The sequence below is a fragment of the Polyodon spathula genome, chromosome 10 (genome assembly GCF_017654505.1).
Source record: "Polyodon spathula isolate WHYD16114869_AA chromosome 10, ASM1765450v1, whole genome shotgun sequence".
Classification (NCBI taxonomy): Eukaryota; Metazoa; Chordata; class Actinopteri; order Acipenseriformes; family Polyodontidae; genus Polyodon; species Polyodon spathula.
In genome coordinates this window covers 19,387,761-19,407,703 of record NC_054543.1, presented here as the reverse complement: position 1 = coordinate 19,407,703, position 19,943 = coordinate 19,387,761, and the positions used below count along the sequence as shown (strand labels likewise).

Here is a 19,943-nt window from a genome sequence, read left to right as displayed (position 1 = left end):
AGAAACTGCAGCTGCGAGAACAGATCAGTTCATTTCTAGTCTTAGTAGACTTATTTTATTCCTTTGTCATTTGTCTTTCTGTCACCTCAAGGCCACAAATGTTGCAAACAAGCTTCCTGTGTTTCAACTTCACTACTATAACCCTCACAGGACTCTTGCCACACTGTTGAGTTTGACTGATGAAAGCATTCATTACATTCTGGGTGTTGTTTTGGTTTAACACGAACATGTGTGGTTTTGCTGGTCTGGCTCTTGGATTAGCAGAAACTATTTTGAGGATTTGCACCAGTCACAGAAGCCAGTGTAAAACTAACATTGGGCCAAACTAATCTGAACTGTAGCTTTGATTACAAACTGCAAACTGAAAATCAAGTGGGCATTCTAGAACAAAATACAGCACGACGATGTCCTGCTCCATTCACTACAACAATAAAATGTGCTGTTTTGAAATAAACAGGTTTTAACAAACTTGTATCTTCATTTTAAAATGTGATATCTGGGACTACACTGGGTTAAAGAAATCTGTTTGCAAGCCCGGCTTTCAGGTTGTTGCATTGGTCATTACATCTGGATAGTGAAATTGTCTCTACCCGTTCTGTGCCTTCTTTCCTGTCAGTAATATAGCAGCTAGCATGCTTTGCAGCCAGTAAGATGCTTTAACCCCCTAAGATACAGCGGAGATGAAATGACTTAGGAAGTGAAGCACTAACAGACTTCCTTAAAGGCAAGCAGTGAGAACCTTCTTTAACCCTACTGTAGCACCAGACGTCATGTATTGCACTTAAAATCCATGTTTGCTATAACTTGTGTTTTTTTCAAAACTGCACATTTGGGACAGTTGTTGGGAATGAAAGTGCACGGCAGGTAAAATGTATTCAATTATTTTGTTAGCTACAACCACTTTAAAAGGTAAAGTCACACTTTCTGCATCTCAGTTGATCAACATGTAGATTGTTCTTCCTTGTGGAAGCAGCCAGTCGGCACACACTGCGCTCAATACCAGACTGCCATACAGCACAATCACAAGACTCCCATTCACCCTGTAATAGATAAAACACTGGGAAGTGTTGCACCTTCATAATAAGCTAACATTGTTATAATGTATCCACTAGTCAAAATTTAAACTCTCTGTGGCCTTACCTCTTGATTATTTAGTGAACAGTCACAGGGGGTGCAATATATTCTAATAAAAACACAGTCACATAGACAGGGTTGAACAAAGTTTATTAAATATTGCATAATACTGCATTTAGCACCTACAGCAGTAAATAGATGCTCTTTTTTAATTAATGTTGTCAAATCATAAAGCACTGCAATAAAAATTAAATGTTTAAAACACAACATGCTGCAAGATGTGTTTATAATGAATTGCAGCACACAGAAATGGTAAATACAAATGTATTAGAAGCACTGATTATACACAGTCAGCATACTGTAAACTTCATTATTAGGTATATTAAAGTTTTTTGTAATACACTGCTATGGGGTGAGTTATACCATTTTAGGGGTATTTCTTAAATTACACAGAACAAAAGGCAAACCAAAAATGGTACAACATTCAGTAAACCAGACATGAACTGAGGACCTGGGATCCCCACATGGTGGTAGAGTCCTATTAGTTATTTAATGCATGTGGTTTTTTTGTGGTTTATTGTGTTGTGTGCTTTACTAAATCCTTCGTAAATACACTGGAAATTTAAATTTAAACCGCCTTCAACTTTTTTTCTGTCATTTAAATCCCTCTATTAAATAATTTTCTATACAGGATAAGTACACATTCTGTACAAAAATCTAAATATACATATTTACACTATACTTTAGTCAAACATGTTTTTCATCTCACTAACCGGGGCTGTGCCACCAGTTGCACGGATCATGCTACAAACTGTGTTGCAGCAGGACATGCTTATATAGTTTGTTAATAGATTAACAAATTCCTGTTAAATAAATTCTCTCTAAAAAAAAAAAAGCATCAGCATAAAAATAGGCTTTTTAATATTTTGTATTAATTTTATTAATCCCTTATGAAAAAAATAGCAGTCTAAACCTTATCCTATAGGATTGTTGTTGCAGTTGAAGTTATAATGAAAGGCATTGGTTAGGGGGTCCGGATGAGGATTAGGTGGGGAGAGGAGCACTGTTAAAACCATGTTTGCAGCTGGTGATTATGTGGCAAACCTTTCTTGCAATGCTGGACTTTCTATCATTCCATTTCAAAAAACAATTCAAACTTTTAGTTTTAACCAGGAAAGATGTGCAGGGTCTGCCTGATATTGTACGACAGACCAGCTTCATTTAGGAGGTGGAGCAGTTTGGCAGCCAGCCTCCAGTTGTGAAAGCACTCCTGATTAAATCTAAATCAGCACCACAGATTCCATCTTAAAACGCACATACTTAAATCCTACTGGCATCACCTCACCTACTTTCTTCTACATTGTCCTACAGAAAGGTGGACAGCACACAGTGAAGCAGGTGTCAATAGACTTGTGACTGTGTGCATCAAACAGTCTGCAGAATCTCTCTCTCTCTCTCTCTCTCTCTCTCTCTCTCTCTCTGTATGCAGTCTTGTTTTCTGATTCGTAGCTGACATTGAGACAATGGCTGCACTTTTTTCAAAGAACCTCTTACCATACTTTCACATACCTCGCACATTTTCTCTTACCTAGTAACACTCACCATTCCTCCAATACAACAGTAAAGAAAGGCGTGATTTTTTTTTTTTTTTAAATGATAGATGTGTTAACAACAGGTTTTGTTCAATCCTCTGTCAGGGATGCTGTTTTAAATAGAGTCCCTTTGGATGCAACGTTTACAGGTGAAGGCGCTTGACGTAATTGCCAGGGAAGGTGCCAAACTGTTTCGTTCTCCTGGAAGTACCTGGAAAAGAAAATAAATAAAAAGTGTTCACTAACCTGCTCTATCAAACCTGTATACCAGGTAAGGGTTTATATTTCAAATAAATTGGGTTAATAAATTAATAGGGAGCTTTAACTATACATATTCTCAAAGCAGCCATGCATCAAATTAATTTCTGTTTCCATGGTCTTATTTCTGTCACAGAGAGACCTTAATAAGACCATAATAAAACCTATAAAGTTACAGTGTTCCCCATGTTGAATAATGGATTTATAACATTTGTAACAAAGTTTTGTCCAGATTATTATAACTTGGTTGACGATTTAATATGTACATATTTGTCCACTTTCATACTGGTACACATGGCTCACTTATAAATAAAATGTCTGTAGATGTATATTCCTAAAGATTGAACCATTTTGTGACACTCTTTTTCCCCTTGTCCTGATCTGTTACAAAATATTGTTACAAAAATATCAATTTGTCTTTCTCTTTGCCTCCACTAGTAGGGTTCTGTTTAAATATGTTTAAAAATGTGAAGTGCCACCAGGATGAAAACGAGTGCTATGCTGAGCCTCCAGGTGCACGTACCCACAAACCAGCCATCGTCACACTTCTCCATCACGTTGACAACATCCCCTTCCCGGAGCTCCAGCTCATCCTCGTTCTGTGGCACGTAGCTGTACAGGGCTTGGAAGCTGTGAAGAGAGAACACACCACTCTGCCGTTACATCCATATAACAGCTTAATCACTAGCAAGTAGTGGATTGTGTGTATTTTGTGAAGTAGCCTAGTTAATGGTGGCTGGTAGTCTTTGTGCATTTTGGTCTCCATATCACTTCTTTTTATTGCTTTTTGTACATGGTATTTCATGTGTGGATTCAGATAAAGAGCTGAAAGTATGTTTTTGTAAAACAAACAAACACATATTGTCTGTTTAAATCTATCCCTGTGCTACAAGGACTAGCTGTAAATTTGTGTTTTTTGCTAAGCTACTAACACATTGTTATCCCTGTTGAAATTAATAAAATACCAATACAAATCAGCACACAGCTACCCTGCATACTCATGCCTACGTTAACCATCCTTAGAACAGATCTCTGTTCTGTTGCACAAGAACAAAGTTTGTCCCCCAACAAAAATATTTTAAAAAGATACTAAACTAGCAAGAAACCAATCGGAAAAAGTATTTTACTGCTCCTTCATGTATGCAAGTTCTTTATTGCTAGTTTTAGAACATTAACATTGTGTTCATTAATTCAGTAAAAATGGAGGAGGTTCACCCATAGCTAAACACGCAATAAAAAGTTGGGGCAAACTACAGAAACCCCAAACATGTTATGTCTTTACTTCACAGTTTGTTTAAGTGTTTGTCTGCTGGCATAAAAAAATGTATTTAGTTTCTTAAAAAAATAAATTAAATAAATAAAAATAAAAAAGACAGAAGTCATATTTGCACTGGTGCAAACAGAACAGAAATTGGTCTGATGTTAGCACAATGCTATTCGGAATCACAAGGACTCCACAAGTGGGCCAAAAGGAGGGAAGTGTGAAAATTAGAATTTATGGGCCATGGGATAAACAACTGAAGTTCTGAATCAGTGAAATAATTCTCTGTTTCTAGTGCCATGCATAATTAAGTGGACTCAGTTGGAGAACTTGGAATGAGTTGAATTGTCTACTGTGGACTGGTTTACTGTGGTTTCTCAGGGGAGTATTTGGCTGTAGGATTCATACACTAGAAGAAGATCAAATGATCACAGAAATGTTTTAATGAACCAGCATTCAACATCTATTCTATTTTGCATGCATGATCTCTTAAATTCGCATACTGGGAAATCACATTTTACAGTGTACTATTTTGTTTTACCATAATTTTTATACTGGGTCAAATACTTTGTGAATCTGTCCAGTTTTCTTTTTGGCTTTAATATATTCAGTGCCCATAATAGCCTTCATCATTTTGCTGCTCTTCCAATATCCCAGAAACACTTTTCTGTGTCAAGTCTTTTCACCTTGTATTTGGTTACAAAGATTTCAAGGAAATTATGTAAAGTTACAATCTTCTTGTGGCACACTAGAGGCTTGTTTTTCAAAGCTTTCTACACCAAATAGTTCCCTTTTTTAAGAATAGAAAAGGCAAATACACAACTTTGATATTTAATTCAGTGGTTCATAAGTAGTCCCAAGTTGTTTTGTATTATTTCTAGAATTGTAATTGATGTGTTTTAAATTTTTATGACATCAAACTTCAAATTTATAAATGATCCATTTTCTAATTCAACTGAAAACTGTGGATTTCGGACTGAGAATGGTGGATCTGTCAAGAAAATGTGGATTAGTTAGAAAAATGTGGATTTGCAGTCACTGCATCCTAGTAGTCAACTGACACCGCCTTTATTTTTTTTTATAATGTTTTATAACACTTCTTACAAACCAAAAGTCCTGGAATTTTAATTTCAGCTTTCCGAGCGCTTATACAAACATTAGCTTTCACCAGGACAGCTTTTAGACTGTTCAGAAACTGTAGGGTATATACTCACACGTCACTGCTGGGCTGACTCCTCTCAGGGGCGCTTCCTTGCTGATGAACCTGCGGTTGCTGGGAAATGATGAAAGATCGTTTACTGTGATTAGAGGGCAGCTTGTGCCGAGAGTCAAGGGGATGGGACAGAGCACTGCAGTAATGGACAGACTTTTCTGCAATGTTAATGATCTCATTGCAGACAGCTTCCTGGGATCAGGCACAGCACAGTACAGAGGAGGTTGGAAGCACCGTCCCCCCAAACCCCCACACGAGAGAGAGAGACAGGGAGGAGGAGGAGCATTCCAGATGCATTGTGCAACGAGTCCAGTGAGATCCAATAAAACCAGGACAGATGGAGAAGGAATCCAAAGGTAAGCATGGAGAAACAGGTGAGATACAGAAGAACGTTTCATTATCACATAAAACATATTTAAGAAGTGCAGCATACAAGGAATTGCAGTGAGTGAGTTACATAGTTAACATTGCTGTTTAGGTCACTTCAAATACAGTCAGTCAGTGAGATTATTAATCAAGCAAAGAGAAAATGACAAGCACATCCACTGGTTTCCCAACATTCTGTCATTATTTAAACTATTTGGAAGCATGGTTAGAAGCTTGTTTTAGAAGCATAGCAGCTAACTGGAACTGAAAATCATGGAGCAAATTCAACTGATCATGAAATAGTGATGTCAATGGAATATGGTTTGTTCATGTATTTAGGTTGCTTGAATTTTTATTTTTTTTATAGGAAGTCTAGCATCAATAATGTATATTCTGTTCAGAATAAGATACCCTACAGACCTTTCAAAGAGGTTATCTCAAGTTCAGTGACTGCATGGTTTAAACAGCAGCCATAGAACTATAGAACTAAAGTTTCAAAAGTATCACATTGGAAAAATACTTGTCAGATCAAGATATCCCAACTTCTTATCAAACATATCACAATAATAATAATAATAATAATAATAATAATAATAATAATAATAATAATAATAAAACAGCTGCTTACTGAAAGCTTTGAGACATGCGAATGGTAAATACGTCTAGCTTGATTCTAGCTTTCATTGCTGAAGAAAGCAGGGAACTGCTGTCCAACAGCTCATAGTATCTAAACTGTGCTTGCGCTTCACAGGCACCCCACAGAGGGTAAGAACAAACATCATGAACTACATCCTTACCACATAACACTTTTCAGAGTCAGTGAGTTCTGGTCCTGTTCGCAATGAATGATGGGAAGGCTGTGGTCACCAGGCAAATTATAAGGAGACAAGTTTAGCAAGTGTTATTGGACCCAATGAAAGAAGCACAAGAGGTATTATTGTATGGGAGTGGGTTATATGGGGTGGAGTGGAAAGAGAGAAACTAGCTTCTGGCAATTACTGACACAGGGAAAGGCAGCACTACCACAAGGCATGCAGAGGAGAGAAAGACAAAGACAGGGGAAAGTAACCGGCTACAGGACAGAGTGGGAAGGTATAAGGAAATGAATATACAGTGTGTGAGAAACAGAAAAAAATAGATAAATAGAACATGTACATCACAGCTGGTTATAATTGTAAAAAGTAACAGCAAGTAAAAAGTAAAAACCGGTACAGTATTCAGCAAAATAAAAAATGGCTACCATATACAGTCAAACCTGTATTAAGAGACCAGTCAAGGGAGGAGTCTAATAGTGGCCTCTTAAAAGAGGGCCCACAACTTGTGAATTTTCTGTTTGTCTCGGACATGCTTTCCTGTAATAATGTATGTCTTACATACACTGTAAAAGCCAGCAGATGTAATATGAACAAAAGGAAGTATGTAATTTAATAACATTTATTTAGATAATGCATTTACAAAACAAATTATTTTGTGAAAGTAATGAATGCTTGCCTGTCTCAGGTTTTTTTAAATTAAAAAAAAAAAAAATCCTTTGCTAATTTCAGTGCCTGTGTCTGCCTTTCAGGTACATGTAGATTAACTGCATCCTGAAACCAACGGCAACATAAGCAGAAGATCTTTGTCGATTACCGTGCACACAGTTTTCATGCTCTTATAAGTATGGCTTGAATTCTTCGGTGTGTATTTACCTTTTAATGGTTTGCCTTTAAGTCTTAAGCCGCTACATCCTAATTATGACAATATTCTGCTAAATTAGCGGGAAAGAACAACAGAACACGAAACTGACACATTGGAAGCTACCTAGTTCCCAGGCAAGTGCGAGAACAAAATGCAAGTTAAAATACAATCTAGGGGAAGGGATTAATGTCATTGTTTGCTCATGTGTTCGAATAATGAAGAAGGTGAAACAGAATCAGCAAGTCAATCAGGACATCAAGGTAAAAAGAAGTGACTTTGTTTAGTAATTAACAGTTTAATTAAGATATTGAATTGACTCAAAACACGTGAACAAAAATAAAAACATAAAACTCCAAGCCCCAGTTCTTTCCATTTCAAAATGTATCGCGTTTTTCTAGTGCCAAATTTTTCAGCAGTTTTTCTGGCACTTACTGTCTTTACAAGTTTAATTCTGTCATCTAGGGAGGTCATTTTGTTTCTCCACGTTTTCTCTCTTCCTTTACAAGGGAGCACTGTTTTATTGATTACGGATAGAAGACCGCTAAAATGGTTATCGTATTCCTTTGAATTTAAGACGTACCATTTAAAAACATATTTTTCTTAAAACAATAGCCATGTGTAAGGGTGCTTATTACAGGTTTGAGCCTGTTAGTAGGTAAGAGAATTGTGGTCATGTTAGACAGGTGGTCGCTTAATACAGTTCAATAAAAGCACAGATATCATTCGTAGGAATTTAAAGAGGTCACTTAGACCAGGTGGTCGCTAAATAAAGGTGGTCGTATGAGCAGGTTTGACTGTACACTGGATTAAAGAAACATATACGAAAGGAAGCTGAATATCTGTCCTGGATAGCTTTTAAATGTCTTATTTAACTACTGTGTTAAAGACACTTAAATAGATATAAAGGACAGATCTTAATCATATTTCACCTTTTTTTAAATACCCCCCTCCCCTGTTTTGAGATTCTTTAAAAACATTCTTCCACCGCTTCAATATGTAGAAGATGGTAAAACTATAAGAATCTTGTTCAAGTGAGACATATGTTTTGGCATATGGTTTATTATATTTAGGTTCATTGTTATGAATGTTGAAAAATTTAGCTCTAAGTGTTTCCTTTAAATACTTGCATGCCTATTTACCTCGAAGAGTGATGTGGTTCCCCAGTTTCAAGCATGTGTGTCTACAGCTCACACTATCTGGTAAAGGGTAATGAGTTCTATTGATATTTTCCTACATCCTGAGATGCTTCTAGCTGAACCTGCCAGCTGTGATTCAAGCTGCTGGAAGTTACTGCCTCTCCTGGCTTACATACCCTGTAAATAGTGTGCAAGACCGTCTCCATGGCTACCATGTACTCATGCAAATAGTGTGCATTATTTTCTCAGACAAATGCAGTTACTCCATTGGCTTCATATAGGAGTTCCCCTTTGCTTGAACATATATCAAAGCTTTGTCACAGAACGTTCACAAATAGAGCACTAGGCAATATAAAAGCAATGATTTACACTTTTTTGTTTGTTTGTTATATTTGTTTTGTTGTTATTTACCATTGAACTATTGTTACATGAACTATGTGTCAAAGCAATACTACTGCTGGACATGTACGCCATTCAACATAATATAAAAAGTCAGAGATGCACCTTCCTCAGGCTATACATATAAACAGATCTGTTAAGCTTTCATTTATAAAATAGCACTCAGACCAACTCAGTGCGAGTGCCGACATCCTAAAATTCCATTCAAAACTGTTTCAATTTCACACAATCAACTCCACATAGTGAGTTACCAATCTGTGCTGGGGCTTACCGCAAAGGAGTTGGCATTCATGTTAGCTGGGATGTCAGAAGGCAACATAGGATGTCTTGAAGTCATTCCTTGGTATCCAAATTCACTCTTCAAGAGCTTAAAAAAAAAAAATGCCATGGTTGACCCCCAGGACTGTAAACTGAACAGAGAGCAGTTGTGCAATTTTAGTAAAATGAACAGTCCCTTTAAATATGCTTTGTGCAAACACAAAGAGGTGTACCAGTTAGTAAATGGCCCCTCTAACCCCTACAGCAAACATCCAGAGGGAAGTCCATATAGCACACGCTGGCAAAACACTGACCAGTGTGAGGGATTCTTTAGGTAACAGGCTGGGACGTAGCTGTGGAGAACATGCATGGGTTCCTCTATGTAGTATCTCAATATTTTGACTAAGTGATGATGGTGGAAACTGCTTCACATAAAGGGCCTCATTTACTAAAGGTTCTTAAAAGTAGCCGTAAGGCTCGTGTTAACATAATCCCGTAACACACGTCTTGAAACTATAAATAAGTCGGTATTTACTAATGTGAATGCTGCTTATTAAGACGCATGCTATGGAAATCATTAGCATATTAAGACGTGTCTTATCACAGAAGAGAAGGCGCACCTTAATGAAATTACGACATAGGGGCCACTGACTATAAAGGAATGAGCAGAGATTGAGATAAGCCGTTGTCAGTACTTCACTTTTGCTGAATATATGTATTAAATACTCTATAATGCCATTTGAAAGGCAGGATCACAAAAATAAATCAATAAAAAGTTATAAATAATCCTACCTAGACGTCGTCATGGCTGTACAGTATATATAAAAAGCATTTCGCTTATACAGTATAGTACTAGTAGCCTATTCTTTTTTTTTTTTATCCATCACTGATCAGATCAGTCTGCAGCCCTTAGGCTACATTAATGAAACTGTGAATACAACGAAGTATGGAGTTGGCATTTAGACCAGATGGCATATTTCAGTGATCAATGCATTTCTATACATTGAAATGCTGTTCACGTGTTTTAAAACGTGGATCTTGCAGACACCAATTGCAAGAAATGTACAGGTAATAATAACTAGGAGTAACTATACTGTACATAGCCTACTGTATAATCTATTGTAGCTAGACAAAGAATCATTTTGTACAGAAAAGTGCAACTCGGTTAATGCCTTGAAGGCACAGAATTATTTGTACAGAAGTAAAAGCAGGTATGCAGAAGGTATCGACCCCAGTGCCAGCCGACACATGTAATGGTACAGCTGTGCCCAAATTGTGTGGAGAGAAAAAAAAGTGCACTGTGCAGGTAAGGGATTTAGGAGAACACTTCCTTCTTTGATATTATGTGCTGCTGTGATTGTAAACCCATTTTTCTTTATTTATTTATATTACTGTGCTTCAATTTTGTCTGTATGAATGTAATTATGTCTTGTTTCATTTAAATAGTAAGCTTTTGCATGCTTTTCTTGTCTATAGGCTACATAAACACATTTATTTTCAATGTCATGTTACGTATTTTTTGTACAGTTTTATTTATTCACAATATACCTCTATAAAAGACTTTTCTGTTCAAAAGTTGTTTTTCTTTATTTATTTTATGCAGTTGCTTGATATATCTGCATTTCAGTATATAAACGCATTTATTTTAAAATTAGTCTTACTTATTTACAGAGTTTCGGATGTGTTAACATATATATATATATATATATATATATATATATATATATATAATTATACTATATATAATATATATATATATATACCTGTACCTTGACTTGGCTGAAAGACAACTTTAAGACGGCTCTCGGCTCGCAACACCTGCTTTCCATCAATGCTATCTAGCAAGCGATTTAAGGTGTGCGTCACGGTTAGCATAGTTTAATAAATATCATCTGAATATCATTAGCCTGATTAGTGCTCTCATGCCACTTCATTTCAATACATCACCATGCATTTTGCATATTCAGCAGATGCTAATGTACCCATCGTTATTTTTAAGGTGTGTGATAACTCACGTCTTATGCTTTAAGTCACACTTTACCTTGGTTGATAAATACGGGAAACTGAAACTAAATTCACAATCACGTCAGCAACCTTGCAAATGAGGATTGATGTGTAATACTACAATTATATTGATGTCTGTAGATCAAGCTAAAACATTATTTAGACATGGGGTCTATTTAATTGATCAGCATAGGGCTGTTTGTGAAAAATCAAACATCTAACTGATCTGGATTGTTCCTTTTCTGACAGGTACAGTTAATATGCTACCCAAACAAAGAACTGGCAATTTTTAAAGAATGCAAATATTTCATATACAGTAATTCACTTTTATCTGTTTAGTACCGGTTACAACTCAGCTTACACACCACCAACACACACACAAAACAGAGAAGAATACAGGCAGAGTCTGGTCACCTTAAATAGTAGATTACTATAGAAAAACCAATACAAAACTATTATTGGAAACATGTTAACAATACATATCCCAAAAAGACATTGATCTTAGCGGAGAGGTCTGGTTTATGAAGCATACACAGGCTGGTTTGTGAGGCACACACAGGCTTTTAGTGCGAACCATGCAGTCAGAGTGGCAGTGGCAGTATTACCTGGGTCCCAGTGCCCAGGGCTCTGAGTGGGGGCACAGGCCTGACCAGGACAGCAGGAGGGGGGGAGAGAGATGGGGAGGAGACAGGGGCAGATGGAAGAGCAGGGCTATGGGCTGTTCTACTAAGGTCTGAACTCTTTTGAACAAAAACAAAGTAAAAATAAGGTCATACCAGCTCAAGAGGTTTCCACTTGTATTAAACTGAAACAGAGTGTACATTGGCTCCCTTCTGAGCATGCTGTATTAAAGCATAGCAACCCAAGATATGCAAAGAGCTGTTTAAAGGGTGACAGGACAGCAGGCTCACTGAGTTTCAACCATGTTTTATGTGTAGCTTTATTTTATTCTTTAAACCAAACATGCCCTTTTAAATTCAGGTAAAAAAAAAAACAATCAATTCCAGCTCATTCATGATCTCATTAAACAATATGAGATGCTGTTTCAAGAACAATGAATAGCACACAGGTTGGGTTTCCTTTACACAGCATGCTGTTGTTAATTATTTAAAAGATGTAATAAAAGCAATACTTTATCATTTACAATTTACACAGCTGAGATGGTGCAGCCCAAATCCAAACTTTTTTGATCATATCAGTCATTGCTTATATACTTCCTGATTCTAGTATTGCAGTTTATCCTAATACATAGTAACATGGTCTTTGTATATCCAACTACAAAATCTACACCACCTACAGCCAGACAAGGGTTAAGAGAGGGGGCAAGGACAGACGTGGCTAAAAGTCTTCTAGTATTTCTTTAAACTTAATATTTACTTACTTCAGCACTTAAAAGAAATCATTATTCAGGAAAAAAAAACTGCATTCCAAAATCGATTTCATGTCCCAAACTATAATGTGAAGAGACTCAAATTCTCACTCATATTTGACCATCTCTACAGGAATGGCCTAGATTAAACTACAAAGCAAACTCATTCTGTTCCTTTAGACATGTGCTGCAGACTGGAGGCAATCTTTAAAAGCCAGCTTGAACTTGCGTTAATCAATAAGCACGTAGATCTCGGTCTCCTCCCTTAAAAGCTGCAGATGGCTGGTTCTACGCCAGTGAGCAATCATTTCTCTCTCTCTCTCTCTCTCTCTCTCTCTCTCTCTCTCTCTCTCTCTCTCTCTCTCTCCTCTCTGAATTCACTACGGCTATTGAAAGGCTGCATTCCCTCGTCTTTTACAGCACTGTTTTCACTTCTTTGATCCCTGAAAGGAGGTTTTCAGTGGATGTTTCAAACAGCATGTACAGAAACTACAGTGTGAAGAGCAGTGGAGGAATGACAGATTAACACAGGACACTCTGCGCTTTGGGGAGTGGCAAACCTAATAAGGTAATACAGTGTTGGCATAACAATTTCCAACAAGTGGCGTGAACTCTACATGAACTAAAACAGAACTTCCTTTTCATCATTTCAAATCCACACACCATGCATACTTCAACCATTATTCTTGTGAACTGCCACTTAATTGTAAAGTATATTGCTTCTTAAACACTTCCTAAAAGTATACTCTCATATAGGATTTTGTAACTAGGGCACCAATAGTTAAAAAATGACTCATATAAAATTAAAAGGAAAAATACAGATTTGATACTACCCAGTCCTATATGGGAGTATAGAACAGGGTTTGCAGGCACACTTCTAAAACTGATTGCTCACAGCTGGCGTTGTTCATGCAGCTACAGTACAATCCAGCACACTCATGCAAGGGATACCTTTTCTTGGCTACACTGCCACTCTCTGTTATCAGTGCCTCCTTCTGTACCCTGCCCAATACTGAGAAGCTCCTGACACAGCCGGCTATCGTCCTGCTCTCTAGAGAGCAGCCGCTCTTCGGGGCTCAGGGCCCTGGCCGGGCTCCTTCTTTGGAGGTCAGGGGAGAGAGCCAGGGGGCTGTGCAGGATGGGCGGTGGCGTGGAGGGAGGGAATTCAGGGAAGGTGGGCGAGGGGGAGCACAGCAGCCGTTCCTCTCCCTGAGGAGGGGTGAAGGTGACGCAGGGGGCGATGGAGTGGGGGCGAGGTGGATAGATTGGCAGGGGGGAGGTGACTGAGCGTGGGGTGGAGCTGCCGGAGAGGCTGTAATGAGGGAGGCTGACCGAGGGGGTTGGGCTGGCTGCGGCGGATGGAGATAGATAGTCCCCACAGGAGTAGAAGCCCTCAGGCAGCGGCGGGAGAGGGGGGGTGACTGCCGGGGTACTGCTGCGAGACACCCCCATGGTCAGGACCAGCCACTCTGAGGTGATGGCCTGCACTTCGGGGGAGATTGCCCTGCGCATGGGCGGAGGAGGGGGGGTCGGGGTGTGGTGCCTGTAGTGGACAGACTTGGGGGAGAGAGAAAGAAAAAAAAAAGAGGTGGAAAAAAGAATGAAGAAAAGAAGGAAACAACTTAACAGATGGGAAGAAATATTTTTTTACAGAAACCAAAAGAACAGACTGATTAAAAAAAAAAAAGAAAAAAGTGTAAATCAGAGATGATTAAACAAACTTCACTTTCTAGCATATTTTCCAATCAGATTATCTCCTGCAAGCTTCGGTGAGTGCTCATGATCGGTGTAGAATAATAGTCCGTCCCGGGCTGTGAGCCTAGGGGGAGCTCTATTCCTCAGGGTAGCTCTTTTACCACATCTCAGTCTTGACCTGAGATGGATTCAAACTCACTTTTTCAAGTGGGTCTGAAAATGTTTACTGCGTCTGGTACGTTTGTGCGAGCCCCTTTCCTAAGCTAGGTTATGTTTCTGTTCCCTTGGGGCAGTGGTGCTGGGATCCCATCACACAGCAGCTTACCTGTGGTGAGGCCGTGGAGCTGCGGTCTGGAGAGTGGCTCGCAGGAGGGTCTGGGTACTCCACAGCGTTCTTGACGCGAGGCCGCTTCAGGACATCGATATAGGTGACTGGGAAGATGCCCTGGCGGCTGGTGCCCGAGATCTTGCCCTCATACCAGTTCTCATCTACCCTGCGGATTAGTGTAATCCTCTCCCCCTGGTGGTAGAACAGTGGTACAGCAGTGTCAGGGTGAGGGTGAACACAAGGTTTTAAAACACACTTTCGTACTGCTTGTTATCATTAACATTCTCATCAACCAATTTTTGATTGTTATTAAATATTTTAAATGACCCAGATATTACCCTTTAAAAAAACATCTTATTACTTATTAGCATAACAACTTTATCGCTGTGTTTTTCACTTTGAAATTTGCCACAATGCTATATTTGATGGCAGTACTTCTATCAGTATTCACATCCTGAGTTACAGGTAGGGTTGAGGAAGCTACTTTTAATCCACCCGAATACCAAATGGAGGACTGTGCACCTAAGTGGAAAGAAGTAGAGCAAGCTGTGAAAAAAGCAAGGGCATCATCATCTTCAGGGCCTAATGGAGTTCCATACAGAGTGTACAAGAGTGCTTCTGGAGTTCTACGAATCCTGTGGAAATTGATGAAAGTGGCATGGGAAAAACAGGTTGTACCAAGAGCATGGCACTGAGCAGGTGGAGTCTTTATACCAAAAGAAAAGGATTCTAAAAGCATCGGTCAGTTTCGTCCTATTTCCCTATTAAACGTAGAAGGCAAGATTTTCTTCAGCATTATTGCACAGAGATTGTCAACCTACCTATTAAAGAACTGCTTAATTGACACTTCAGTACAAAAAGCAGGCATTCCAGGTTTCCCAGGATGCTTAGAACACATCAGTGTAATCTGGCAACAAATTCATTCAGCAAAAAAGGAGAGGAAGGAGTTTCATGTGACATTCCTGGATTTGGCTAATGCATATGGTTAGGTGCCACATGCACTTCTTTGGGCAGCATTTGATTTTTTCAGCGTACTGATGACAATACCAACTTTAATGAAAGCCTACTTTGGAGATTTGCAATTTAGTTTTTCAACTTCAGAATTCAGCACTACCTGGCAATGCCTAGAAGTTGGAATAATGGCAGACTGTACCATTCTCCACTGGCTTTTACCATGGCAATGGAAGTAATTATTAGGGCATCAAAATGGGTAGTGGGAGGAGAGCGCTTGGCTTCTGGAATGCGACTACCACCAATTTGAGCATACATGAATGACATGACAACAATGACTACAACAGTAGCCTGCACTAATGGGTTATTGGGCAAATTAACCAATAACATTGAATGGGTACAAATGCAATTCAAGCCCACTAAATCAAGGAGCATCCCTATAATTAAAAGGCAAAGCAGTAGATAAAAGGTTCTACATTAATGGTGAGGCAATACCAACAGTGTCCGAGAAGCCAGTGAAAAGTCTAGGGAGATGGTACGACAGGGATCTAAAGGACACAGTTCGTGTGGGAGAAGTTAGACAACAAGCAGTGGAAGGGTTGAAGAGCATAGACAGCAGCACGTTACCAGGCAAACTGAAACTCTAGTGCTTTCAGTTTGGTCTACTGCCAAGACTGCTGTGGCCACTGACTGTATACGAAGTTCAACAAGGAAAAGGAGGTTTTCGTCTCAGTTCAGCTCCTCCTACAAGGCATAAGGCAACCCCAGCTCAACGGAGGAAGCTGGTAGTCAATGAGGTGCAAAAGCAGGAGGAAAGGATCAGGTGTGAAAAGGCCATTTCACAGGCCAAGCAGGGAAAATGGATGAGATGTGGAACAATGCATGATCAGCTGGCAAGACCTGTGGACAATGGAACAGAGCAGGATCAGTTTCCTCAACAGATCAGCATATGATGTTCTCCCATCACCACAGAACCTAAACCTCTGGGTGGATGAGGATCCCTCATGTCCTTTGTGTTCATCACCTGCAACATTAAGGCACATTTTGACAGGATGTAAGGTGGGTCTTAGCCAAGGACGGTTTACTTGCCACCATGACCAGGTGCTGCAATGTTTGGCCTTAGTATTGGAAGACAAGCGTAACCTGACCACACTCTACAACCCGGTTTCTCAGAGACGTCGGGTTTAGTGACCAAGAGTTGCGTCGCACAGTGAAGAACTTATCTGAAGCAGCAGAAAGGAACAGCAACTGGCTGTGGTTGAGACGGAAAGATTCTGGATGGGGATCTCAAGCACAATAGAAAGAAAGCAACGCTGATGTACAGGTAAGTCAGCTGGGCTGAGCTGAGTGGGGGATGGAGGTGGGTGATGTTGGGATGCCAGAATCACTATTGATCCCTCTTGAGGTGTTGTGGGCTAGTCAACGAAACACTGAGGATGGAAGGTGCCCACTTGAAGACCCCAGAGATGTGCCCTACTTAGCTCAATCCAGACGGTTGTCATGCTGATGCGCTGGGGAGACCGCACTGGGACCCCAGAGCCAGCATCATAGCCGTTGTGTGTGCTGATGCGCTGGGGAGGCAAAATGAGCTGATCCTTGGAGCCAGGATTACACTTCAGCAATCAACACCAGAAAGAAGGATATCTACATCATCAGATGGAAAACACAGCAAATGGATGGAGACGCAGATGGATCACATTAGTTTACTCAATGCTACGTCTTAGTTGGTGCTTATCATGGTCAGAGCCGAGTTCAAATCAGCATGAAGTTCAACATCTATTCTCATGTAATGGAAACCTTAAAGTGTAATCTGCTAGCTACTTGAACAAAATTGTTACTAGTTACTGTAATTTATCACTTAAAAAATAGTTACAGTTACCACAATTTATTTCTCAGTCAGTTTATATTTTACAGAGATATTTTTTTCGATTTGATCAGGCCGCAGCTCGAATATTCTTTTCCATCCTCCGATGCATTTTGTAGCAAATGATATGAAAAGGTTTGACTTGCACTGAAGTGCTTTCCACATTTCCTGTAGTCCTTTTATTTTTTTAAATGTAATAAAAAATAACAAAGTAATTTTTCACATAAGGTATACACACATTATTCCATTGTGAGGTATTTATTACTCTGTCTGACGGGAACAAAGTCAAACAGCATTTGTTCAATTGAGAACAAACAAAGAGAACAAACATTTTAGTCATCCAGCACAAAAAGCAAGCACACAGGTGTTTTAATATGAAAGTGTTTAGCGGAAATCAAGAGATTTCCTGTATCCAGGCCTGTATTAAGCTATGCAAACCTGGACAGACACATGGACTGCACTGTTTTTATAGTGAGATAACTTATTCCATCCCGCTGCACTCCACTATCGGTGTTATTGTAATGCCCATTTGAGCACAAACAAGTTCAATAGGTAACAGCTCAAGACCTTTCTGTTCCATGCATATTTTCCAGATTAAAGTGATTGTAGTTTACCTGCTCTGCAATGTGTTATAAATGTTTCAAATGTCCAGTTAAAAAACAAAGCAAAAAAAAAAAAACAACAACACTCTAGTAAACATGCTTTTTAAAATAGAGCACCCAGTACTGCACAATGTTTTCTAGCCACGCTTTCAGTTGAGTTGAACTTGCTTGGTCATTTCACCTGGAGGGTGGCTTCTTTCCTGTCATTATCCAACCAGTTGCTTCCTCTTTTGACTGACATGATTTAAGCCAATAACATACTTTGACAAGCAATACACTTCTGAGGTTTAATGACCTAGGAAGTGCAAGGTATCAGACATCCTGTGAAGAGGCTTAAAACCTGAGAACGGTATTAAACCTAGAGTAGTACCAGATTATCATTTTAAAACTGAAAATGTATGTGTGTATTTAACTGCAAATGTAATACCTAATAGCTAAAACAAGTATATTTATGGAATATTTTACTACAATTACTTTTAAGAGAGCAGGAATTATTAAACTATAGGGTGTTTAAAACATAAAACTCATGGTTTAGTTTAATTAAATTTATCAGCATGCAGTGTAAAATCATGTACTTAAATTACAGTGACATCACCTTCCAATTTAGAAATGTGCCATAAATACAGCACATTATTGGTGCACTGCTGTCCTCTACTGGTAGACAGTTGCAATTCTTTAGACTTATTCTACTTTAGACCATTTATCTGGTTTGAATGGTACCAAGAATTTTAAGACTTCAGTGTAAAAAACAAAGCTTTTCCTAAGTAGTTATTTTTAATGATTTTATTTAAATGTTCAATTTCAATGGCATGACCTTATCAGTGTCTAGGGCTACGCCATTTTACTGAGTCTTTTAATGAGCCAGAGGTTTTGTCATAATAATACTGTTAAACATAAAGGTTCATCAATAACTATTAAATATTCAATAAGCACTCAAAGATCTATTTAAACAAACAATTTGACTAGAAGTCTTCAGCACTGAAAAAGACCTAGTTGAAATGTTTGTTATTGAATCTATTAAGTTCCTTAGAGTATTGCTGTAAACGTAAAGGTTGGAACAGTGTGACACGGTGTGATGGTGTGTAAATGTGGCTCTGTACCTTTCTGAAGGACATCTCCACCACTGTGTCTCCAGTGAAGTTGAACCTGGCCAGGGCCTCTCCGTACTCCAGCACCTGCACCGGGGGCACCTTCTTCGGCTGCGCTTTCTCAGTGGGAGGAAGCAGCTTTCAAAACAAAAACAACACAACAGCGGTTCATTCACTTTCCAGTGGGCAACATGGAAACATCCTGCTGGAGACTCCAGAAACAGCCGTTTCTCGGAGGATGCATCACAAAAAAAACAAAAAGGTCCCTTTTTTATTTCGCTTCCTGGGCTATTAAAGAGTTCTTATTTATAACCGCCTACTGCTGCAGGTGTTCGCCGCTTGCAGAAGGCTTAAAGGGAGGGGGACATGTGTGGAACTACAACCGGGCTATGTAAATAATCTGGACTCTAAACAAGGTCTACTCTCTGCTAAAGTGTAGTAAACACAGACACCAACTCCTTATAGGTTGAGCATGATTGTGGGACAATACGTAGTTCTGTGATTGAAGTTTTATGAAGGATGACATTATTCTTTCAGTCGTGGGTGCATCTAGATTAAGATAGTCCAGAAATCTTTTTATGTCTGCGCTTGTGTTATTTCAGATAGCTCACACTTTCCAGGATCTTTGCCATCTGTGAATTACAAATGGTACATTGAAATTTTGTTCTGTTCGATATTTTATTTTAAAACACTTAAACTCAAAATCAATTATTGTAAGGTGACATTGGTTTTATGTTGGGAAATATTTTTAAGAAAAATTATAAAAAAAAACTGAAATATCTTGCTTGCATAAGTATTCAACCCCCAA

General features: G+C 38.9%; 1 protein-coding gene across 44 annotated transcripts in view; it reads right to left on the bottom strand.

Moving 5' to 3' along the window:
- Window positions 1–1,205: 1,205 nt before the first annotated feature.
- Window positions 1,206–19,943, bottom strand: part of LOC121321895 (sorbin and SH3 domain-containing protein 1-like) — a 138,982-nt gene continuing 120,244 nt past the window's right edge. For 38 of the 44 annotated variants that reach the window (XM_041261250.1, XM_041261246.1, XM_041261258.1 and 35 more), the window contains 8 exons: window positions 19,148–19,273; window positions 14,628–14,822; window positions 13,559–14,164; window positions 11,844–11,978; window positions 9,248–9,343; window positions 5,400–5,590; window positions 3,448–3,554; window positions 1,206–2,877 (listed from right to left, as the gene is read on the bottom strand). In XM_041261250.1, the coding sequence (XP_041117184.1) occupies window positions 2,810–2,877; window positions 3,448–3,554; window positions 5,400–5,590; window positions 9,248–9,343; window positions 11,844–11,978; window positions 13,559–14,164; window positions 14,628–14,822; window positions 19,148–19,273 (1,524 nt within the window). In that variant the 3' untranslated portion in view covers window positions 1,206–2,809. Of the gene's footprint in view, window positions 2,878–3,447; window positions 3,555–5,399; window positions 5,591–6,561; window positions 6,622–9,247; window positions 9,344–11,843; window positions 11,979–13,558; window positions 14,165–14,627; window positions 14,823–19,147; window positions 19,274–19,943 lie in introns of all 44 variants that reach the window. The other 6 variants (XM_041261245.1, XM_041261251.1, XM_041261261.1 and 3 more) reach the window with 6 other exon arrangements.